General features: G+C 37.4%; 3 protein-coding genes across 3 annotated transcripts; 2 read left to right on the top strand and 1 right to left on the bottom strand.

Moving 5' to 3' along the window:
• Positions 1 to 6,609: 6,609 nt before the first annotated feature.
• On the bottom strand, positions 6,610 to 9,011 carry LOC103446133 (protein kinase PINOID). The gene is made up of 2 exons (XM_008385211.4): positions 7,954 to 9,011; positions 6,610 to 7,713 (listed from the first exon to the last, which is right to left on the bottom strand). The coding sequence occupies exons 1-2, from the start codon at positions 8,526 to 8,528 to the stop codon at positions 6,921 to 6,923; spliced, it is 1,368 nt and encodes a 455-aa protein (XP_008383433.2). The 5' UTR covers positions 8,529 to 9,011; the 3' UTR covers positions 6,610 to 6,920.
• Positions 9,012 to 18,803: 9,792 nt separating this feature from the next.
• LOC103446134 (major pollen allergen Ole e 10-like) lies at positions 18,804 to 21,580 on the top strand. The gene is made up of 5 exons (XM_029098260.2): positions 18,804 to 18,874; positions 19,201 to 19,284; positions 20,252 to 20,581; positions 21,124 to 21,154; positions 21,269 to 21,580. The coding sequence occupies exons 2-5, from the start codon at positions 19,209 to 19,211 to the stop codon at positions 21,366 to 21,368; spliced, it is 537 nt and encodes a 178-aa protein (XP_028954093.1). The 5' UTR covers positions 18,804 to 18,874; positions 19,201 to 19,208; the 3' UTR covers positions 21,369 to 21,580.
• A 1,059-nt stretch (positions 21,581 to 22,639) lies between these two features.
• On the top strand, positions 22,640 to 23,654 carry LOC103446135 (photosystem I reaction center subunit psaK, chloroplastic). The gene is made up of 3 exons (XM_008385213.3): positions 22,640 to 22,902; positions 23,184 to 23,264; positions 23,361 to 23,654. Exons 1-3 carry the CDS (start codon positions 22,819 to 22,821, stop codon positions 23,586 to 23,588), a joined length of 393 nt encoding a protein of 130 aa, XP_008383435.1. The 5' UTR covers positions 22,640 to 22,818; the 3' UTR covers positions 23,589 to 23,654.
• Positions 23,655 to 24,460: the final 806 nt, after the last annotated feature.

Genomic DNA, 24,460 nt, shown 5'->3' with positions numbered 1-24,460 from the left:
GTTTGCTTGAGCCACCTTAGTTTCTCCTTGGCTTCGTACTTGGCATTTTGGGGATAGAAGTGCAACATAAGATCTTTCTTAAATTCATCCCAAGTGGTGAGAGAGAACGTACCTTGCTCAATCTCCATGCTCCGACGACGCCACCACATAAGGGCATTGTCAGCTAAGAACATGGTTGCCGTTGAGATTTTGGACTCGTCATCTTCAAGCTTCAGGTACTTGAAGTATCGCTCCACGTTCCACACGAATGTGTCGAGCTCCTTTGCTTCCCTCTTCCCATTATAGGATTTGGGTTTAAAGGAGTCGATTACCTTGGAGTCCAACGCCTTGATTTCCCTCGGCCCTTGCACGAATTGCTTCACGACTGCTTCTTTACAAAACGCCACATCTCCCTTAAGTTCCCTTGTGTCCTTTATCTCTTCTTGAAGCGCCACAAACCTTGCCTCTATGTTGTCAAGGTGAACCTGGACTTCCTTCCGCATCTTATCTGCCATGGTGTTGAGAGCGCCAAGGAGCTCATCTCGTAGCCCTTCCACCAAGCCACGCAGTTCATCCTTACCATTGTCCACCATGGTTTGGATTTCCTCCTTGTCGACAACGTCCTCATCAAGTCGAGTATGGTTCGTTCCACCTTCTCGAGTCGCTCTTCCATGGTCTCCATCGATGCTTGCAAGTCCTTTAACTTTGGCTTACTCTTGACAACGTCTTGGACCTCGGCAGTACGCTCCCTTAGATCGGAGACTCCGGACACCATCTCTCCACTTGCCATATCCTACTTTCCTTCAAGTGATTCACGAGCCTGGCTCTGATACCAGCTGTCACGGGATGACTCTTTAAGCCTTCCGCCCGTGCGGCAGTTAGACTTGAATACCTCGATGAACAAGCTAAGTAAGCCTTCGAAGCCTCGCTTCCCCGGATCGAATCACAAAGAAAGCTAAGATAGCTTGGAGAATGCTAAAATCACTTAGAAGATGGGAGAAAGGAAGCTTTGTATTGAAACTTAAGAGAACTTTACAATTGCTTACAATTCTTGGATGGTTTGGCCAAATGGCCTTACCTCCTATTTATAGGCCTAAGTCACCTCCTCAATGGAGGGTTCTAGAATCCCCTACTTACATCCAAAAATATCTAGCATAGTTCTAGATGCAACTTGCCTAATCTAGATTATTCTAGGTGAGGCTTAAATATGTACACTTGTGTGGAATGTTCCGGAATGCCCTAGATTATCTTGAATGTTCCGCCACGTTCTTGATTTCTCCGGGACGTTCCAGAAGCTTCCATGAAGACATGGCTTCATGGGCTTAGATATATGATGTCTTGGGCATTTTCTTTGTTTTTAACACATGGCCCGTGACACTAGGAACCCTCATTTTTTGCGGCAACAAAAAGATTTTGTTACCTATTAGAATAAAGCCACAAAATTAAATTATGACGTTTGCGTACCATTTTGCTGCTAAGAAACAATTACTCTTTTGCTTCTTTTTTTTCTCTCTCTCAAATTTTTAATTCCTCTTATCTAACCTTTTATTTGCCAAAATTCTTCGAAATTCAAAAGTTCTTAAACAAAACATACCTTGAGTTTTCTTTCCATGTAAACTTTATGAGGCTTTGTTCTTTATACTATTATTTTGTGACAAACCAAAGACAGATGGATCAGTTCGTAACTAAGCAATTCCATTGATTTTATTGAGACTTGAATGATGCACATTAAAAAAAAAGATGGAGATTAGGAAAGAGAAAGGAATCGAGAAGAAAGATAGCCAACGAGAAAGAGAGGAGGGAGGAAGGAGTACGATGGCCAGTGACAAGAGAGTTTGCCGCTGTTAGATCTGGCAAGGGCCTATTTTAAATCTCACTATGGCCCCCTAAATAAGAAAGGGATCCTCTCCAGATCTCTTCCACCAAATCCATCAATCCGATCTGGATCCTTGAAATTTGATCCAACGGCTAAAAACCGGGGACCACTTTAAAAATTATAAGAACTTTAGCAGTTGGATCAAATTTCAAGGGTTCAGATTGGTGCATTTGGTGGAAATGATTCGAAGAAGATCCCTTTCCCCCCCAAGAGCAAGTCCACCCCTAAAAAAATGCGCCAACACTCATCTCATTTAATCCACTTAATGAACAATGATAGACCTAATGAACAATAAACGATCTCCACCTCTACAAAATGCACTGGTACTTAGCCCATTTAAAATATTATTAGTTTTTTTTATGAAATAATAAATTAAAAAATGTAGTTTTAATTTCAGATATAATTTTTAACGAATCTTGTCACGTCACGTGTCATGATCCTTAAGTACAATTTTGTTGATAGATGTTCAATAAGATTTTCAACCAATCCCGACTTGCCACATGTCACTATATGTTTACAATAAGTAAAGGATGCGTTGTCCCACTACGCAGATTACCAGAAGCATGAGAGATAGCGTTTTTCCAACAAGTAAATGATGCGTTGAATTTTTTCCAACAACCTTGAAAACCTTGACTACTTCTGGCGCCTTTTCTGTGTACATCGCAAAACGCTTCCGTAATTTTACTCCACATTTCTCACTTATCCATCTCATTACCCATAATCGGGTCATAAGTAGTTTGAACCCAGCATCACACAACGTAACATCCTTGATGAGCTTCCACGTAGTCATTTTTTCCACACAAAAAATATATGAAAGCTTTGGTTGAAAGTGTTGAAAATATTGAACTGTGGTGTAAGGTGAAAGAAGATGGTTAGGTATTTATAATAAAAAAAATTAAAATTTTTCTATATTTTAAAAAAATATTAATTTTTATTAACTTAATTAATTTGGACTGTTGGATTGGAAAAGGATTGACATCCAAAAGGCCAGATGTTGACACATGGACCGACGGTCATATTTCTAACCGTTTGTTTTTTTTTTTTGGAACGAAAAAAGCTGATCGTTGATCTTGAATCGGACGGCCCAGAAATCGCCACATCAACTAGCCTTTACGTTTGAATTTCAAATTTTTATTACCGTTGGAAATCCAATGGCCCATAACGAGCCACGTGGCCACTCACGGGTGCAAATTGGTGCGCTGCAACGGCAGGCCCCACATAATTTTTTCCATCAGGGATGTGCCCCCACTCGAGCGTGTATCACACGCGCTTGATGCAAAAAAAAAAAATTTAGTGGCCTTTGACGTCAGGCGGCCTGGCTCTTTGGTCTGTCAATTCTGGGCCAACCTATGACCTTTAGGCTGGGTGCCAGCCTATTAGGTAAGGGTGGAGCAAAAAAAGGAGAGCCTAGCCCATTTTTCAAGTTGAGTGCCAACCTATTGGTCCCAGTGGACTTACTCTAAATGGGCAGGGTTACCCCTGCTCATGCCCTAACTTTGTTTGAGAAGAACCGCCTCGTGGCCAGCATGAAATCGGGACACGTGTAAGTATTTCATTGGTTTAGCAAAGCATCTTGGGGTATATACCATACGTCTGATTTTGATTTGGTTTGGTGTTTTTTTTCCAATTATTGTTTGTTTTGGTTTCGAACAAAGAAGGGACAGATCTTTTATTAGCTGGTAGGGCTGCCAGGTTGGCAGGTGGTCACATGGACAATGCCATGGTTTTCCATGGGCTAATGGACTAATAAGTTAATGGGCTTTTCCGACTCGACTAGGCCCACAAAACGTCCTATTCAACGTCACACAAGTGAATTAATACACTAGCGCAATTCATCACCATCCTATCATGTTGCCCGCATTAGATCGGTTAAGCAGGGTTCACAGCTGATATAATTAAGGGAAAAGGACTTTTCTCCGCATTCACTTTGTGGGGATATTAAGAATCTCACATTTTAACCATTCATCGTATATCGTTGATCAGTTTTCGTTAGTTACCATTTGAGTTTAATTTTAAATAAAAAAATTAAATAATTTATAATCGTATGATAAACGATAAATAGTTAAAATATGAGGATTCATATCATCCTTACAATTTAGATCCCAATGAGATCCAATTCTTGGAAGGTCCACTAGGAACCACAATCTGAACCGTTGGATGTTCGAGTTTAATGCTTTGTTTCCGGTATCTAGTGTCTACGCGGCGCATCTCATCACGTCCATTCAGTTAGTTATTCGACCAATGGTGCTTCTTCTCTTTTTGTTTTTTAGCTCGACAAGTTTAATAAAAGTTTTCTAATATTACTTTTGTAGGCGAGAGTATATCTTCATCGTTCTAGAACACTCAATATTCAATTGTTTGCCAGAATCTGTCTAGAGGAGGAATAATTCTTACGTGTAATTCATCATATATTTATTAGGTTATTTGATTAAAATAATCTTTGAAATTGACACAACTCTTTATATTGGTCTCTTAAATATAAAACTAATAGAAGTTGTGAATCATTTTGGTTCTTCTGTGAAATTTTGTTAAATTAAAGTAATCACGAGTTCAAGTTGAGTGATTGATTTGACAAAAACATCATCAATTTAACGAAAAATTTTCACAAAAAAAAACCAAAATAATTGACGATTGACAATCTTAGAAACAATTGCTATCAATTTTAAATCTTATGGACCAAAATGATTAGTTATGTCAATCTCAATGACCATTTTGGTTAAAAAGCGTATTTATTATATTCAACCAAGAATTTTTTCTCGACGTATAGAAGAATTTCTAACTGCGCGCAACTTAGAATTTCTGACAAAAGAAGGAGTTGTGGTTGGTGTAAACTTTGTGGTAGTTTAGGATATGGGGTTTGAGTCTTGATTACATAAAATAATAGTAGATTGAAATTATTATATGCCGTATGATATGTTATTTAAGTTGAGATGAGAGTAGGTCCGGGATGCTCTCATTGTGTAGTAGGTTTAGGAAGCTTGATGATGAGTCACTCGGTATGGTTTGAATCTTGGTTACATAAAATAATAATGTTACGATGCGTAACAAAGAATAATAAACATTCACAAAACTTTTGAAACCAGCAAAATAAACAGATGCCTTAACAACTGGGACGGACCTAGAAACCTTCTTTAACAAGGGCGACTTTAACCTCCAGACTTGAAAAAAAAAATTCATGATAGTAAAATTTCTTCTGCAATTTTATTGCTTTTCTTTTCTTCGATCAAGTTGATGCGTCTTGATTGTGTAGAGTTATGTAAACATAATGGGGCAGCTGCCCCATTAGACCTTAATTGCCTCCGTCCTTGCTAGGAACATATTTTCTTCTTTTCTATATATAAACAAACGAACCGACCTTGGACCTTGTTGCCATAAACTATATCGGAATTCATGTCAAATCAGTACTTAAGTTGTCGGTGAAAAAATAATAAAATTGTGAGATCGTGGAAAGGAAAAGCTAGGAAATTGGAACTTAATGGGAGATTGTGGAATTCAAAGCGTGCATTTTTCTTCATCGGGTAAGACTTTCTCACATTTTACAGAGACCAAGTTCCACTTATTAGAGATAGTGCTAATTGCATGTAAATAGTCAAATGTTCTTTGGAATTTTGACTGTAAACAAAGCTTCTCATCTTCCAGATAAAGTTACATGTTTTTTTTAAAAAAAATAAAAAATAAAGTTACATGTTTTAGATATTGGAAATAATCTTGTGTCGGCTGCATTATGACGTGACTCAATTGATCATTAAATATCGACAAACATGATAAACACGTATTGTCATTATAGTCACGAATCTGCTATCCTCAAATTCGTTTCTCATTCGTTTCTCTTTTATCATTTTTGTTACACGTGTCATACTACTTATCTTCTGTCTTAATTCCGTTAGGTTTTAATAATTAAAAAGTAAATACTAAAAATAAATAAAAAAAAACAGCAGCCACCAAAGTCCTGCGCACCCCACCATTGGCATCAACCATCGAATTCGCTGCCGCTGACACCTCCCCACGTTTCTCTCGCTCTCGCCTGAATAATCTCATGATCACCCACCACCATCGGCGTCAAACCCCCACTCCCACTCACCACCTTCGAATCCTCCCGCACTTATCGAAGTAACCAACACGGTCTCTTTGGTTGAGTGTTCATCAATGACGAATTAGATAATATTGTGTAATAATTTATGTTCTGAGATCCACACATGCATCGCCCACTGCACTCAAATCAGTCAACTTCAAAGCCACAAATCTCAGCCATGATTTGTTAGATTTCGAATGAAATTATTCATTGTATCTACGTGGAGAACGAAATTACTTGAGCTGTTTATATTATAATTACTTTATCCTTTAATAAATATTTTGAAATGTTTTTACCCTTACTTTTGCATGTAATAAAAATCTTATAAGCGAATTTAGCTAGCATTTATGTTAAGAATAAAGTTAAATAGTATGATACGTGTTAATAAATGAGAGAAGAGACACAAAAGAGCATGAATTTAGGGACACAAAACCCGCGACCATTAATTATGGAAACATCATCCATATTATTCACCTCGGTCTTTTTTGCACTCCTCGATTTTTTTTATATCTAGTAATTCTCTCTCAGTTTATTCATTCCTTAGCCCTTGAGTTATGAATATAGGTCTAGAATTTGAGTCTTTGCATTCGAGCTACTCAGTACATACTAATTCCCTCAGCCGTTTAGCAAATCCCATTTTTTCCTCTTTTCAGATGGTAAATATTTCTCATAACATAGAGTGTAAATCAAACTCATATTTGAATTGAAATTGAGATGCTGATGCAAGTTCTTTCCCTCTAAATCAGACAAATTCATATCTGAAAATATTATAGGCTCCTACTTGCCTTGTACACCTACACCCACCTACGTGTACAATACCACCGTCGCAATACAGCTTTTTTCTTCATATTCCCACATATTTACCTAAATATATGAAAACTAAAAAAAAATATAGGAAACAAAAGACAGCTCGAATATACACAACTGTCACCGGCCAGTAACAAAATCTGGCAGGACTGTCTCAACGCGTGGCGCACATCCCGCCGTTGCTTATTAGAAGTAATCGAACGCCGTCGTTTGTCTGTTATTTCGTCCATCCTCGCTCTTGGCCTGGTAATACGGCGTCGTGTTTTGCCTTCTTATCAAACCCGGGATCATCGGCGGCGTGATCGACCGTACCAACGCCAAGTTGATGCCCTTGAAGAACGGATGCTTCTTGACGTCAGCGGCTCCGCGCTTCGACCCGAGCCGTTGGTCCGGGTCCTTGTTGAGGAACCCGGAAATGAGGTCCCGAGCGTGGCCCTCAAGCTCGCTGGAAGGCGTGGAGGTTGGGAATGTTAAAGGTTTTTTCACAATGTTACGCAGGGTGGTCTCGTTCGATGGGGCCGCGAACGGCGTGTGCCCGTAGATCAACTCGTAGAGGAAAATGCCAAAAGCCCACCAGTCGACGGCGTTTCCGTGGGACCCACCGGAGGCAACTTCTGGGGTCACGTACTCGTGGGTCCCGACGAAGGACTGCGACCTGGCGGTGACCGGTTCGGCGACGAAGAGCCGGTTGGGGGAGAGGGTCTGGACCTTGCGCGACCGGAACAGCCGGTTGGAAAGGCAGGAGAAGGGGGTGAGAGCTGCGGTCTGGTGCGGGCGGGTGCACGATGGGGTCGAAAAGGCTGCGGAGTCGGGTGATTCAACGGCTGGGATTGCATCCGAGCACATTGAGAGGTCAAAATCTGAGAGCATGATGTGACCGTCCGATCTGACAAGCACGTTCTCGGGTTTTAGGTCCCTGTAAATGATTCCCAGCATGTGGAGGTATTCCAACGCCACCAGAACCTCCGCAGCGTAGAACCTGCAGATAAGGACAAAAAAACCGAGTCGACTCATCCGAGTTAAACAAATTTAGCACCAAAAAATATGATTGAAGACGACTTAGCGGAGAGATAAAGCAGACAAGATTAGAACATCTCATGATCTAATCTGAGTGATGTATTCACAAGAAAACAAAAATACAAAAAAATATATATATATATACATATGGCGGTCATTTTTTATTTTTTAAAAATTAATGGAGGAATATTCAAAAATGTACCTTGCGGAGTTGAGGGAGAAGCGTTTGTGAGGCTGTTTGTGGCGGAGGGAGTGGAGGTCGCCGCCGGAGCAGTACTCCATGACGATGCAGGAGAAATGGGAGGCTTCGAACTCGGCGTAGAGAGTGGGCAAGAACGGGTGGTCGAGCATTTTGAGGATCTTTCTCTCCATCTCGGCTCTCTGCTCCTTCTTCTTCAGCGCCAGAGCCTCCTTGTCGACGACTTTCATGGCGTAAAGGCACGAGGAAGACGAAGACTCGGGATCCTGATCGGCCGGACTTGGAGAGTCGCTACTTCTGAGGGTGCAGAGGTAGACGGTGCCGATGTCGCCGGCGCCGATGCGGCGGTGGAGGTGGAAGTCGCGGAAAGTGAGGGCAGTTTTTTTGGAGCGAATGGCGGAGTAGGCGAAGTCGGAGGAGCGGTGAGGCTTGAGGCATAATGTCTCTGCCGCGAGGTCGGATGTGGTGGTGGTCGCGGCAGCGTCGAAAGAAAGGCGGCTGAAGCTGCTACAGCTCTCACTGCTCATTGAACTGTGACTCGAGTTTACTGCTTCACCATCCGAATCACGCTCTAACATTTTAGAAATGAAACGTTTTTATGGATACACAATCCCAAATTTCCTATGGGAAAAAATGAACAAGCGGAGAGATTCACACATAAATTCCGCGGAGGAATTAATGGAAGGAACTGTTTTCGGCGAATCGGATACGAAGAAGAAAATGGAAGATTCCTGGGGAATTTGTGTGGTGGGCAAAGGTGATTTTAATACAGAGAACTTGGAAAAAGCTTTGTGTTTGCGGTTAGGTCAAAGCTTGTGGCTTTCAAGCTTCAAATGGAGCAGCGACGCCATTAATGGACCTCCGTACGTCTGCAGAAAGTGAGTGATTTGAATGCGAGGGTTAAACGCATTAGCAGGCTTTTTCAGGAAGGGCCTCAGAATTAGGGTTTATACTCGAAAAGTATGAAACCTAGAGAGAGAGAGAGAGAGAGAAAGAGAGAGAGAGAGGGGTTTTGGTTTGAGGAGCTGGTTTGCTGAACGCACTACTCTGCTTTGAGTTTTGAGAGTAGGAAGGTAGTTGGGGTATTTATGCTAGGCAGTAATGTAAGACCGTGGTAAAACGGTAACTTTACCTCCAAAGGAAATGTCAAAGTTTAAACACAAAATTTAAATTAATTTGAAGACTTATGTCGCACATTAATTTTTTTTATAAATTTTGTTCTTCGATGTATAAAATTTAAATTATTATTTATTACATTAATTATTTTTTTATTGTTGTAATTAGTATTTTGAAACAAACGATAAGTATACAAATTATGAAAAGTATTTATTAATTACTAAAAATAGATTTGAAGCTGCTGTCAAATTTGACATCAACTTTCTTACTTGCCTTTCCATGTCATGCCACATAGGAATTGGCATTTCAGTTGGAAAAGACTAGAGATGTCTTTTATTACCGTTATTGTTGATGTGAACTTTTTGACATTTCCTCTGAAGATGCTTTTATAAGTCATTCTATTGAAAATGGAACATATCAATTATGGCGAATTCGTGCGACTTATGTTTTCGATATTTATAGATATTGGATGATACTTTCACTCCCCAATGTGGGGATGTACATATTTCACTATTTGCGAATCACATATCCTGACCGAATAAAATTAATGATCGGAACCATTGAATTTATTAATCTTCATTTGAAAATTACTCATACAAAAAATCGTGCAAATTGGAGATTGTTTAATCATCTAAAAGTATCAATCAAATTGATAGTTTATCATGAATATATTACTTAATACCTACCCTATCGATTTGCTCAATACATTTAAATGACTAAACAATCTCCAATTGAAATGATTTTTCGTATGAATGATCTTTTAATAAGATTAAAAAATTGAACAATTCTGATGAGAGGAATACAAGTAGGCTTGTAAATTAAACGACATGAAAGTTAATAATTTGAATATTATTTAAGTGTTGATTAATGTGCTTATTTCTTATTGTTGACATATCATCAGGTAAAAAAAATTATCAACTTTTTGAGAGTGAGGAAATAAGAGTACATGCCAGTTAGGCACGTGCGGGATTGGTGGTCTTTGCTGTTCCCGTAGCGCCGGGAAGTTACTGCGCGTGCGGTTCCTCTGTAAAATGTCGGAAGTGCCCCTGTTGATGACCGTAACAGTCAGCTCATGAAATGTCCGGGAAAGATATGCTTATCCTTGATGTGCATGAGTTCAGAGAGAAATTAAAGTACAAATACATGCTTTTTTTTGGTCAATACAAATACACACATGCTTTGATTTCATGTTTCAAACCTAAAGTGTGTACGAGATTTTTTGCGTACAATAATGTATGACGTAGATTGCAGGTCCAACTGTAAGTATTTAACCATATTCTAAGAGGAAAGCGTGAACGCGTCTCATGTAATGGTTAAAATTATTGTCTTATGGTATGTTACAAATTTTCCTAGTTGCACTTTCCTAACCCTCATCAATAACTATAACGTCGAAGAATACAGTGTCAATGATATCGACCATACGGTCGACCGATTCACAATTACAAAAAACAAATGCAAATCAGTCGAAACAAAATGTTCGCATAATTACAATTATCTGAACACGATACGATTGATAAACATGTTGAGTTGATATCGTCAAGGCATTTGTCAAAATACAATTAAATAGAAGTTTAATCCACATAAAAAACACGATTGAACATGACGCGACGTGAATGCTGCCCCTACTGAAAACAATGGAGGGGTAGGAGTTGCAGAGGAGTTATTGTACGGAGCGGGCCAAGAAGGTACCAACTTGATGAAGGAGATGATGGTCATTCCTCTCAATATGTCGAGTTTTGGTTTTGAATTCCAAGCCACACCATGTCTGGTACGTATCTGCATGAGATTCCGAAGAAAACGTGTATCGTTCTTCAGCCTAGCGTTTTTGTTACCAATATCTTGAGTTAAAATTAAGGACTTGCATTTCTATGCTCTTAAATTGTTGATGGCCCACTGTGCCGGCCGCATGGCTTGTTTTGGTTCATTTCTCTCTTTTCCGAAAGCAACTTGTATGGAATTCAGCATCATTTGATGTTTCCATGCTATAATATTATGTTTTTTGAAAAAAAAAATACACATAATATGACATATTGGACGAGAGTGACTCAGAACCGTAAACTCATTTCAAGTAAATTTCTTTCATTTTTCACCATTATCGTGTGTGTGTGTGTCTATATATATATATATATATATATATATATATATGTTAGTATTGAAAACGAATAATGATAGTAGTAAAATACATTAATTGAGGATTATCTCCCCTCCCCTTCCCTCTCCTTCCCTCCTTTCTCACTTTTCTCTTTGCTTTTTTTTTCTCATAAAGAAGTAAACACAAGATGTTGACATGGCAAAATCGTAACCGTTCAAATAAGAAAAGACTGAATTTGGAGGAAAAAGAATTCTACTCCATTTATCTACTCATTGGCTGCATCCTACAGATGTCGGCTGTAGTAGAATTTTCAAATGTTTATATTTTTAATGGTTGATTTGAGAATTTGAATTCTTGAAAATCATATGTCATTCTAAAGGTTAATGTCATTGATCAATGGAGCATTTCCAAACCGAAGTGTCAAATAGTGTCCAATGCTAAATGATTGCTCGTCGATACTAAGAGACACCAAATTAATTTGATTGATCAAATAATATCTCAGTATTTGATTGACTAGCTCTGTTAGTTAATAGTATTTGTCTATGTATCTGAGGTCATAGTTGAGATATATTGTATTAAATACATGTAAGTATTGTGGTCAAATCCTAATTTTAGTACGCCAGAAAATAATCATATTTGAAACGATAAGTGACTTTGCTTAATATGTCATGTTTTAACGCAAGTGATACCGAAAGAGAGATTTGAACATAAAACCTCGAATTCATTAGTACACTCTCTTGACCATTATAAGTGCCCAAGCGTAAATAGTGGAATAAATAGTGAAGTCACAACCTCTGGAAAAATAAATAATCAAGAGATTAAAGTAAAACAAATATATCAAATGTATGACATGAAAATGCCAAATTATGGCGTATGATACTTAGATGGGTTAAAACTTCAAAAGATGGCAGTGATTCATTGCAGTTGAAGATGCTCTTTTACACTGGCATCATTCTGCGCCCCTGCGCAGCAAGAAGGACATGAATTTCTGAGGATAATGGATAATTACTATTAGCAAATAAAGGTTCGTTTGCAATAAACTACATTGAATCTTCCACGATACGGGCTAAAATCTAATTAGTTAACATTGTTTCTTGCATCATGTGAAGAAAGAGACAAATATACTTAATAATTTATATATACACCTTGTTGCAGTCAAGTCTGTCACGAGGATATAAGTTGTAGCGGATTGCATGCATGTTGGGTTTAGTTAATCAACTCCATGTGCACCTTCAAATGTCTTTTGAATTTGATTAGGAGTTGAAGCAGACTAACCAGCAAGAAGGAGACAGATTAGATCGATGCTACAATTGTACATGGCCTAAAAAAACAGTGAAAGCATGACATGTCAGCAGGATTGGAAGCAAAAGAGGGAGATGGGTCGCAACTGTTTGAGGCTGATTGATTGGGAGGTGCTCTCTGCTGGGTCCCTTCCTTTTGAAAAGAACAAGACTCTTAAAAGCCTACATGATTATTTTAGATTATTAGATTTATTTCATACTGAAATATATTAGTTCACACTTTTGGAGAAGTAGATTGAGAGGAAGATGATGAAAAGGGCCCCACGATGTTTGCATGGAAACCCTACTTTCTGGAAAAGGCCAGCAAAAAGTGCAGCAAGTGGGATTGTTCTTGCATTTGAGCCTTGACACTCCAAAAGTGCAAACCAAAAACCCACATTTAATGTTGGCTTGTTAGTTTTGATTTGAGGTCACAAACTTGAACCATAAATAATTATTAGATTATTAGAACAAGACTTTAACTGTTTAATCACTTGAATACAATGGTAAATTTGAAAAAAAATGCTGTTCTGATCTACGTACTTCAACTTACGAATACGAGAATTCAAACTTGAATAGAAGAGAGCAAACACATTGTCTACAACCGTAAATGGTAACCAAATCAATCATTTCATGGTAGAGCTACTAGAAATGCTAACCTCTAATACATATGGTTAACCGGTAATCGATCTTAACAAACATAGTAAAATTTTAAGACTAATATATGTTCTCGAAAGGTTAATTGAGTATTAGGAGTTTGTTTACAAGAACAAGTCACTAAGAAGCAATATGGTAACAATGTGTAAATTTAACGTATCGGAATGAACTTAGGTTTGTATTTTGTAGACAAACTAAATATATACTCGATGGATCGTGTTTGGAAAATAACTTCATACTATAAAACATGCACGAGCATTCATAAACGCGGCACCTTAACAACCAAACCCCACTAAGGTTTGTTTCCGGCCATCAGTTCAGACATTAAATCTAATTATAGTAAAGAATGTGATAGCTTTATCTTAATCATAGTAATTAGCTACCTCATAGCTATCTTTATGTTAATATTCTTATCTGGCCAAAAAGCAAAAAACCTAATAGTCTTAGGAATTTTGGACGTATTTGAAAGGTAGACAAAATTATTTACTGGTGGAATATTCAATAATTGATCAGAAAAAAAATAACCAGGGCCCGAAATTCTGGACCGTTCTTTGACAAAAAAACAAATTTCTGAACCGTTAAATTAAGCAATTAATTAAGCACTAATACGAACAAGTAAATCAGTCACATCAACACAAACTTTTTAACTCCATTGCTTTTCGGAATTTTCTCAAGTATCTTTCTGTTTCTTCAACTGTTACAGAACATGTTAATAATTAATTAATAATTGGTCGCTGGAAGAATGAACCTTAAACCACAAGTAATCAGTGAGACTTTTGCATTCACTTTTTCTGATTCACGAATATATCTTACAAGACAAGTCTACCTCAATCAATTGTACCATACGCATTTTGTTTTTGAATGTCACAAATTTCTCAGTTGATGCTCTATTTCCTTCTGCAACAAGAGAACGAGACAAAATCCTATCAACCATACAAAAAAAGTTTCAAAAAAAAAAAATTTATGCACATCTTCACTGAGGGAAAAATAATGAATTGTGCATTATTGGCACACTTTGTACTAGTGACAACAACTGTTTGGGAAAATCAGTGCAGTTCTAGTACAAGTGAAAAAGAATTGCTAAACCAGTAAAAATTATGACATTAAATGTCTCAAATGTCCATTATAGCTGCTTGATCGACAAAGACAATTTTATGTTTTATTATGAGGTCGATAGTAAGATCTTCATTGTTTATTTATGTTGTTGATACGCTATCTGTATGGTATATCAACATGATATCATATAGTATTTAAAATTATGTTTGTCGATCACATAATATTGATATATGCAATGGCGGATCCAAGACTCTAACCTCATAGAGTCTCGTTATACAAGATCCACGCACTGAGCGCAAAATTTATTTTTCATTTTTCCTAGGTAGGCATGTTGTTATGCTTATATTTGTTGACAACTTCCAAGGCATGATGCCGAGGCTTGTCGAGCATCACCTGCTAAAGCCGGCCAAATTTTGTCATAGAGGCATTTTATTAAATAATTTGTGGGCATTCTCTCAAGTCCCATACCAGATAGTCTTAGGGTCCTCCGGCGACGTTTCACCCTTATATTCCGAATTCCATATGGTCCCGTGACGCATAGGACCTCCCTTGGATCCGCCCATGGATGTAGGAATATGTATATAAGGGGCTAAACTTTTTTGAAACATTTATTGTCTGAGAGATTTGAGAAAACAGTTGGTGTTTATAGTATTATTCATAAGTCGTAGTTTGTAAATGCTAATTGATCGATTAAACTTGTTAAGAGTACAAAAAACCGATGGAAATAAAATCACTAGTGTCTTGGTTGGAATAGACCAAAAAAGTATCAAGCAAACAAATATCTATGCCCATCACATTCAAGCTTTGATCATTATCCATACCATATATATAAGAGAGCCTTTCAATGTGTTGGATGCTCTAAACCTATCGGTCCCCCATTCTACCTGTAATTCGATAAAGGTTCATGGAAACTAGATCAATTGCCCTGACCTAATTTTTCTTCCCACATTTGCATAATTAATAATGTATTTTACTAAAAGTGCATACAACAACAACAAAGGCTTATTCCACTAAGTGGTTTCAGTGTATAAATCCTAGAATGCTACCATGATCAGTTTTGTGTAAAGTCTTCCGTTAACTCCAAGTACTCCATGTCTATTCTTATAGTCTATTTCCGAGTCTTCATCTACCCCTTTTGTCTCAAGCCTTTGTCTCATAATCTAATCTTCTAATCAGAGCATCTATATGTATTCATTCCACATGTCCAAACCACCATAACTATTTTACTAAAAATGGGTAATGTATTAAAATATTGCTAGGAGCTTAAGATGCTACAAGTACAGAGATTTCCGCAGAAAGATTATGCTTTTCACATCAACCTCAGGAGTTTAATATGTGTGAGGAATGCATGGTGAATAAATTAATCAACGTAATTATATAAATACATGAAATGTAGTGGGAAGATGCAACAATAATGGTATATTAGGATTAAAAGTTTTAAACAAATGACCATTTCAAGGAAGTAACAGCGGAAAAATGCATGAGAAAGCACAGTGAACAAGCCACCAATATTCCCGCTGTTTTGATAGGCCGACAAACGGACAAAATATGGCACAGACAAATTCTTCCTCAACAAAGCATATAAAAAATGCTGTATTAGTTGAAAATTATGACACAAATTTAATATTAAACAGACTTTTGGGAATATATTATATTAAGTCGGTACTATAGTCTACTAATTTAATAAAAAAATATGATTAAAACCCTAATGGTGTGTGGTACGTAATGGCTGAATCAAGAAAAACCCAAAAATAGTAAAAAAAATCTAGGGTTTGGAATCCAAGTATGGAAGTTGAATTCTCTCTTTCTTGGTACCATAAAAATATGCACACCTGATGTTCCCGAAGCTCTTGACGTCGCTTCCATGTCTGCTCGATCTGCTGTGATTGCTCATCTAACTGCTAGACTTTGTCCCGCTGTCTAACGTTTTATATGTATTGTTGGATCTTATTTTTGCAGAATTATATCATTTATTTTTGCAAATGACTCAATTTGCAGCTGGTGATTTGGCCTCAGGTATTCTACTAAATGGTGATGGAGCATTGAGCCCAGACAAGATCAAACTGGGAACTGGTCACTGCTCACTGGTCAACTTTATTTGTAATCACAACTTGTGTGCGTAGCAAGTTGTTGAATGGATGCACTTTTTCTTTTCATAAAAGTGGGTGCCACATGTATGTTGTTAGCATATTTTTCAAAAGAAGGTTGATGGAGAAATTTGAATATAACTAGGGTTAATATTTTGTGCTTCAGATATAAGGAAATGAGAGATGAAAAAGGTCACGGGAGAGAGAAGGATTAAGAGAATTAGGATTAATATTTTGTGCTTCAGATATAAAGAAGAGTAATGTTATTCATGCTATGTTTTTATACCACATTTATATACCACCTTAGGTGACATCTGATGTGGACAGCCATATCTCCACATCATTTGAAAAATTTGCAAAATCCAAGGAAATGAAGGAGAAAGACTCATCGTATACCACAATCATCATTTAATTAACTAGTTTTTCTTAATTATTAGTTTATTAAGTAATGAACTAAATTTAAAAATCTAATTAATTCAAATGATGTTGCTGTTCACATCAAATGTCACCTAAAATGGTATAAAAATGTGGTATAAAAATATGGTATGAATAGCAGAAGAAAAAGGTCATGGGAAGGAATAACAGAACTTGACTGTTTGAATGATTTTTAATATTTAAGGGCTAGACCAATCAATCTCAAAAGAAGATAAGTCTATAAGGGTGAAATGATGAGTCCATAAAGGTAATATGATAGGTTTATAAGAGTGTTTGATTAGTTTGACTCAAGAAATAAGGAATAATGCACGAAAACAAAATCTTAAATGTGAAACAACTAAAAACGAAATTGTTATTAAGCAGAAGAATTTTCTTTCAAGATTAAGATATATAGCCACTTGAGCCCTAAGAGTTTTTTGAAATGCCTAAATTGGGTACTTTTCAGAAAATTTCCCATAAGATTGGTTTGAGGCTTTGAGCACTACCTCAGATGACTCGAGTGGTAATATTTTCCAAGTTAAATGAGGATTTTGCAATGTGGATTTACTAGCAAGAATCAGGCAGAAACTAGATTTTTATGTGACCCAAAATCTGCAGGTTATCAGTGTTTCTCATTGCTAAAATTTAATAGAGGTTTGAATCTACCAGCAAGAATCATGCAGCAGCAAGATTTTTCTGTAACCCCAAATCTGTAGGGTTATCGTGTCCCCTGGCCTTTATTTATTGGTTTCCATGATTTTTTCTTTCTGTAGTTTGAATGGTCCTGAGCTCTAAAGAAAAAGCCACTGAATTCATAATATCTTTTCAGTTTTGAGCCTGTACATGAATTTTTGTTGTATACGTTGTTGGTTACCAAACACTAGCTAGCTCATAAATCGATCACATATCCATATGTAAACATCAAAGCCTAAGTGCTGAGTGCTGAGTGCTGAGTAATTTTAGCAAAGGAGTTTCCCTGATATGCTTAATATACATCAATATTCATGTTAGAATGGAAAGCGATTTGATTCTTCCTCTCGAGAAATGTTTGCACAATTTTGAGGCTACTTCATTGTGCTCGAGCCATCTCAAGATCACTTGAGCAATGCTCGAGCACTACTAAGGTGCCTCGAGTGGGCATAAGCACTGTGTAAGAGTTTTACTTTTTATGTGGGTGTGTGAGGCTTTGACGTTTGACCTTAATTAAGGTGTTTATTTGTTTTATAGGTATAATTTTATCAGAACTAAAGACAAAGAATTTTTCTAGCACATTAATAATGCACTTGGGGGAAAAAGGTAAGTAGGACTATATGTTTTTTTTACATGAATATGTCAATCAAAACTACGTTTAGGTTTGAAGAAAATAAAAAACTTAAACTCCAAATGTCTTTGCACTTGACTATTACCGTAGTACAAGTGGGGAGTTTCTTTTCTATATAAGTGCTATGCTACTTTAAACTAACTCTAAACTACTAAGATGGGAACTCAAACTCAAATGTTATAACCATTATGACTACGCCAACATTAGTAAAACTTTGATTCTTTAAAAGTTTCTCATTAACGTTATCAAATTATTAGGAAATTTTATGTATTAAAAAAATAGTATTTTTGCTCACCGTTATAACTATGGTGTATGCTCACCGTACACCTAATTATCTACCACATGACCTTTTATTTAACTTTCACAACAAATTTTTCTTTTTCAATTTTGATTTTTTTTTACCAAAGTTAAGTAAAGCATACGTGGCGAATGGTTATGCGTATGATCGCATACATCATAATTTATAATGGTGAGCAAAAATGCTTCCTTAAAAAAAAAGAAAAAAAATGATTATAAATACAAAAGCATAGCCCACCAGACCCGACTTCATCTTCCACATCATGGGCCCTGTCCCCAAAATTGGGCCACTTTAAAACAAAACCCAATTGAGCCCAGAACTCAACCCGGCCAGTACTTGCTCAGTAGGTTTCCTTAATTTCAAAGTTGGTGGACAAAAATAACCTCAACAAAACATGCAAATTCCCGAGAAAATCCAAGGGGTGGTGGTATGGATACAATATATCATATGAGAAATTGAGTGAGAATTGAGAAATTAGACCAAGAGCCAAATATTGCTTTTATGGGTGGGAGGGCACTCTACCACCACCTTGTGAATGAAGTTTTTCATATTTTAGGCGTTTGAACTCTGAAGCCTCTCTCTGAAATGTCAAATATTGCAAAAGTGAGTTGTACAGAGTGAATAACTCAGCTTCTGAAAGCATTTGTCGCTCTCTTGAATGCTCTAAAACAAAAAAGAAAGAAAAAAGTGAAAAAGAAATAATTTTCCTCTCAAGAAACTGCAGATTCTTCAACAAACCCTTGCATTTATACCTCCCATTTATTCTCAAATGCTTCTCACTCCTCTTAAACACAAAGAGAAGAGAGAGAGAGAGAGAGAGAGAGAGAGTAGTGGGGCTTTCGGTTTTAAATTTTATATTTAGTATATTTTCTGCTGAGGGTTTTTTCTTCCTTTTTTTGTTCATATATTTATTTGTTTTGTTGGAGAAGGGTGAGGAATGTTATCATCAAGCATGAGAAAGAAGCTATGGGTTTTGGTTTTGCAGTGCCTTTTGCTCATGGGATGCCATCTGGGTAACTTCTCTCCTGTTTCCTTCGTGTTTTCTGTTTAAGGCAAAGCTAGCTTTGGAGTTTTCTGGTTTTTATGTTATTTTTTCTTGCTATTTATTTGTTTTTGTATTTTTGTTTTGAGATCTTGTTGTTTAGAAGTTGGCAGTTTCTGGTCAGGTTTATATATTTGTTTTATGATCTGTTTCCCAGAAAACATACAGTTGAATATGGACATTTGAAGCTTACAGAATTATTTTATTTAAAAAATATTGGAGAGAAACATTCTGAGATTTGCATCAACAGTTTATGTGATAAAGGGATGAACATGCTCTCATCTAGTACTAAAAGTTTTAATTTTTATATTTATTTACCATAACCACTTACATTTTATAAGCAAGGGAAGGATTTTTTGTTAGGGAAAAATATGTAATTGCTTGGGAAGTAGGCCAACCCTTCTGTTTCTGTCACCAATTTTTGAACCAAAAAGAAAAGAAAAGTAGTCTCAAGGCAGGCACCCATGTTTCATGGAATGTAGGGTATTACTCATAAAAACATGATATCCCCGTATATTGGTTTCGCCCGACTCTATGTTGGTTCCACTCGCTGTGAGAGATACCCTAGTCAAACAAACCTACTGAAATTCCTATCCTTTGTGAGCATGAGGCACATGATCTTCTAGGCCACTTTTTCCCTTGTATTATTCAAGTTTAGGGTTAGCTATCCACTTTTCTTTATGTTTTGTTGCTTGAGTTTGTAGGTAGTTTACCTGAACTTGAAGATTTATTTTACTGAATCTCTACCCACCTTGTACATAATGTTGGATGAGCTACACAGATGATAGACCAATGCACATATATGTTTAAGCTAATTTCAAATAGGATCAATCATTTTATGAACTCAAACCGTCCGTGACCCGGCTAGATTTTATATAAACAATGACCAATGAAGTCACCCTGATGAAACATTTTTCGATCTTTCTGCAAATTTTTAGTTTCATCAATGGAAGTGGCGCTGCAAGATGGAGCAATACCAGACACCACATTGTCACCGCCAGAAGGGAACACAACATTCCTTGATGGCACAACATGGTGCGTAGCCCTTCCCGGGGTTTCCCAAGCCGATTTGCAGAATGCATTAGACTGGGCCTGTGGATTGGGAATGGCAGACTGCAAGCCAATTCAACAAGGTGGAGCGTGTTACGAACCAGATACTCTGGTATCTCATGCCTCTTATGCTTTCAATAATTTTTATCAGCAGAACGGGAATTCAGATATTGCTTGCAATTTTGGGGGAACTGCCGCTGTCACTAAAACTAACCCAAGTAAGTTGTACATCTCCCCATTCTCCCTATAATAATTACTGTAACAACGGGTCACTTATAATATCTTCTCGTGGATTCGAACTTAGAACAACTTAGAGATCAATTTTTTAAGGTCATACCTAATTGGATTTTTCATGTCAAAACAATGAAATGAATTATTTACTGGCCCTTAGTTATTGTGCTTTGAAATTGAAATTTTAAGGTACAGTTATGTCACTTTTGGAGTTTGTAACCCCAATGGTCTAGTTCTTCCCAGATTTTTAAGTCGGCCTTTCACCCTGCACTAGTGTTCTTAAAGGGGGAAGCCGCCATTAAGTTCGATAGCATTTGGTAGGGTTGGCAATCTTACCAAGTTTTCAGATTAATCTCTTGAGTATATGGTTATCTCTAGATTCTCCACATAGCAATAAGTAACAAGAATGTAATATCCGTTCGGGGATGCACAAACTCTACCAGAATGTTTTTGCTCTATGATATTGTCGTTTAAGTGTCGAATCTATGCCTTCGATTCTGCTCTACTGATCAGTTTCATGACATTACAGGTCATGGAAAATGCGTCTATGCTGCGCCCGGGTACGCTTGTTCCATCTGCACGATTTAGTTTTCGTAGTCTGAAATACAAGTGTCTATGTTATTTACAAAATGCGCATGGACTGATACACACATTTTCTTCCTATTTTTTGACAGATCTGTAGGCTCTGCAGCACCTCCATTTTCCAAGCAAAATCCCAGCTCTCTTTGGTGGCAACTTGCTTGCCTTTTACTCCCCTTGTATCTAGGAAGTTGATATTTTGATGGGGTTAATTAAACTGCTGCCAAGAAAAGCCAAAATTCCACCTGCTTGTACAAAAAGCCATTTGCTGTTACTGTGGGGGAAAAAAAGCAGGAGATGAGAACATGATTAGATTAGGGTTTTGTGACCGTAATACGCTTTATCCCTATCTTTGTTTTTGGTTTTGGAATCTATTACCCGCTAATTAATCAAATCCTCTATTTTCACCTTTTGCCTGATTGCTTTCTTCTTCTAAACGTATTCATTCATGTTGTCTTTTTTTTTGTTGGGGGGGGGGGGGGGGTACTTCTAAATCTAACCATCACTTTGCATGAAATATGATGTTTCCCCCGTTGTAGATTTCATCTTCCTTTCTTTTCCAGGTCTTTCATATATCGGGGATTGATATTGTGGCGGCATTTTAAATCAATTACGTTTTGTTAAGCATTTTAACTTACTTTCTTATATGACAGTGCATGATTGGCTTGAGATACCGTTATAATGACCAAAAAAATGACATTCCATTGCCTATGTTTTTGTCATTTCTCATACCAAATATTCATGTCCAACAACAAAATATCTTATTACATTACTGACACATTTCTTATAATAACAAGTACTGCTAATAAGAGAGTAACGACCATTTGAGATAGAGCATTATTAGATAAATGTTCTTAACCGTTTGATAGATTTTATATAAGAACAAATATGAAAACAATTTATGTCATGAAATGACAAGATTACCCTTATTATTTGTTCAAGATATATTGAGAGATGATATGTTTGAGAAGAAGAATGAGATTTTGGGGGTTACCCAAACACATAGAGCGAACCAATCAAATCCCAAGAAACAGAAATCCAGAGGTGAACAAAGAGATTTTTCAATATGACCGTCATACGTAGTGGTGTACCATCTTTATTCCCGTCACAACTAAAAATTTCTCGTAAATGTGAGGGTCCCCCCCCAAAAAAAAAAAAGGTCCTGGACTCCTGGGAAACCAAATCACCATTAACATAAATTAATAGGCCTAGACTCCTGGGAAACCAAATCATCATTAACATAAACAATACACATAAAATGACAATATTACCCTCGGTCTCTGTTCAAAACTTCAATGCTGGTCCATCAATGGATTGGATTTGAATTTCAATCTTCAGGGCCAACCCAGTCCGGCCCAACTTGGCCCAATCGAGGCCCAAATGTGAAGATCCAAAAATCAAACGCAATCAGAAGTTGCCGCCAGCACACAGAACCTTATCCATTTAAGTAATACGATCACATCCAATGGCACAGGGCCACGTCAGCAGGCAAGGATCCTGGTGTATCCGAATCTGGGAACTCTGAAGCCACAGGTTGCTCGTGTGGCTGTGGCTCAAAGAGTTTATAACAATATTACGGGATGCAAAAGCTCATAAAATTATCAAACAAAAGAGAGACAGAAAATTGCAAAGCAAAATTCAGAAAATGGCAGCTGCCGCTGTGACCGCTTCTCTCCCACAATTCAATGGCCTCAGACCCAAAATCTCATTCTCCAATGCGCGAAGCATGGTAAGTTCTTTTCAACGTGTTTCATGGCATGATGTAGAATATACGTTTACGATTTGACGTTTGTCGTCGATCCTGTCTATCCTGTTTCTCGTTGCGTCATTGCGGATGTTAAACACAAATTATCGAGCGTAACATGCGTAGGGGTATAGATGCTTTTTGAGTAGTTGTAGTCTTGAATTTAGTGGAACGTCGAGGGTAAATGTTATTAACTGCTTGAGCTACAAGTCGTTTACGAGGCAAACTAGTGCGCATGTTAAATTGACGCGTTCCTCGTTTTTCAGGCAATTGTTCAGCCGATGAGGCGCAAGGGCCAGGGCGCTTTGGGAGCTCGCTGCGATTACATCGGCTCGCCTACCAATTTGGTAAGCAAATATTTCACTTAATTATATGCACAAAAACCAGATCATACGGCGGAATGTTAATGTGATTAAGTTACTAATCAATTTTGATTTGGACAGATAATGGTGACCACAACAAGCCTAATGCTGTTTGCCGGAAGATTCGGGTTGGCTCCGTCGGCAAACAGGAAGTCAACGGCAGGATTGAAGCTTGAAACAAGGGACTCTGGGCTGCAGACCGGCGACCCAGCTGGGTTTACTCTTGCTGATACATTGGCCTGTGGTTCTGTTGGTCACATTATTGGGGTTGGAGTTGTTCTTGGCCTTAAGAATATTGGTGCCCTGTAATTAAAAGAGGAAGATGTTTGTGAACTCTTGCACTGAATGATATTTCCAAGTCTTATATTTATAGAACATGGGCTAAAAACGATGACCTTTTCCTTTCAATACAACTGCTTAGCACTGTTCTAAAAGACGTCAGGCGATAGTTGGGCTGACATCTAGCTCGTAGGCAGGCTAAGCGGATTTAATTAATTTTAGTACATAACATATAAATAGGTGCCTACTTACACTCTAAAGAAAATATACTTGTATTGAGAATTTGGGAAAGTTAAAACTTAAGCCGTAATGGCATTAGCATCATCATATAGACTGATGCAACAAAAATAAGAAAAACCTCAAACCCAAAACCAAAATCAAAAATTCAATAATTCATAATCTAAATTGACATCATCTTTCATCACATATTAATCAATGATTTAATGAATCAATACATGTAAATGGGATCGTGCATTAGAATTCAACACCATTCAATTGCAGTATGAAGAAAATTAAAGATTAAATCTAAAAAGAACAAAAAAAATTTGAAAACCTACTCACAAAGTTTGAGCAGGTTGCATAATGAGTTCAGGTTGGTGCGTGAGAGTCTAGGCGTCCACATCTGCGAGAGACAACATAGACACAATCAGAGTCGATACGAGCAGAGGCGAGAGAGTGAGAAAGCGTATGTGTGGAGAGACAAGAGAAGAAAAACACGAAAATGTTGAGAGAAATAATATGGGTTCTTTTTAGGTAGGTTACCCAGAAAAGTCTCTAACTTAATATAAAACAATTAAACACAACAAAACCCTAAATCTGCCTAGGCATCGCCTAGCGCCTAAATTGCCTAGCCCCTAACCGATTTTTCTCCATGTTTTAGCCTAATTGCATTAGTCTTCTAT

This window comes from Malus domestica, chromosome 10 (genome assembly GCF_042453785.1).
Source record: "Malus domestica chromosome 10, GDT2T_hap1".
NCBI lineage: Eukaryota > Viridiplantae > Streptophyta > Magnoliopsida > Rosales > Rosaceae > Malus > Malus domestica.
The sequence above is the reverse complement of the archived record's forward strand: the minus strand, read 5'-3'. Positions and strand labels throughout refer to the sequence as shown.

Bases quoted from the DNA above. Each gene is read 5' to 3' on its own strand.
- LOC103446133 (XM_008385211.4), bottom strand. From the start codon at position 8,528: ATGTTAGAGCGTGATTCGGATGGTGAAGCAGTAAACTCGAGTCACAGT. The intron at 7,714-7,953 runs GTACATTTTTGA...CCTTATCTGCAG, and splicing joins TTCTCCCTCAACTCCGCAAG to GTTCTACGCTGCGGAGGTTC.
- LOC103446134 (XM_029098260.2), top strand. From the start codon at position 19,209: ATGTTATCATCAAGCATGAGAAAGAAGCTATGGGTTTTGGTTTTGCAG. The intron at 20,582-21,123 runs GTAAGTTGTACA...ATGACATTACAG, and splicing joins TGTCACTAAAACTAACCCAA to GTCATGGAAAATGCGTCTAT. The intron at 21,155-21,268 runs GTACGCTTGTTC...ATTTTTTGACAG, and splicing joins TGCGTCTATGCTGCGCCCGG to ATCTGTAGGCTCTGCAGCAC.
- LOC103446135 (XM_008385213.3), top strand. From the start codon at position 22,819: ATGGCAGCTGCCGCTGTGACCGCTTCTCTCCCACAATTCAATGGCCTC. The intron at 22,903-23,183 runs GTAAGTTCTTTT...CTCGTTTTTCAG, and splicing joins TCTCCAATGCGCGAAGCATG to GCAATTGTTCAGCCGATGAG. The intron at 23,265-23,360 runs GTAAGCAAATAT...TGATTTGGACAG, and splicing joins TCGGCTCGCCTACCAATTTG to ATAATGGTGACCACAACAAG.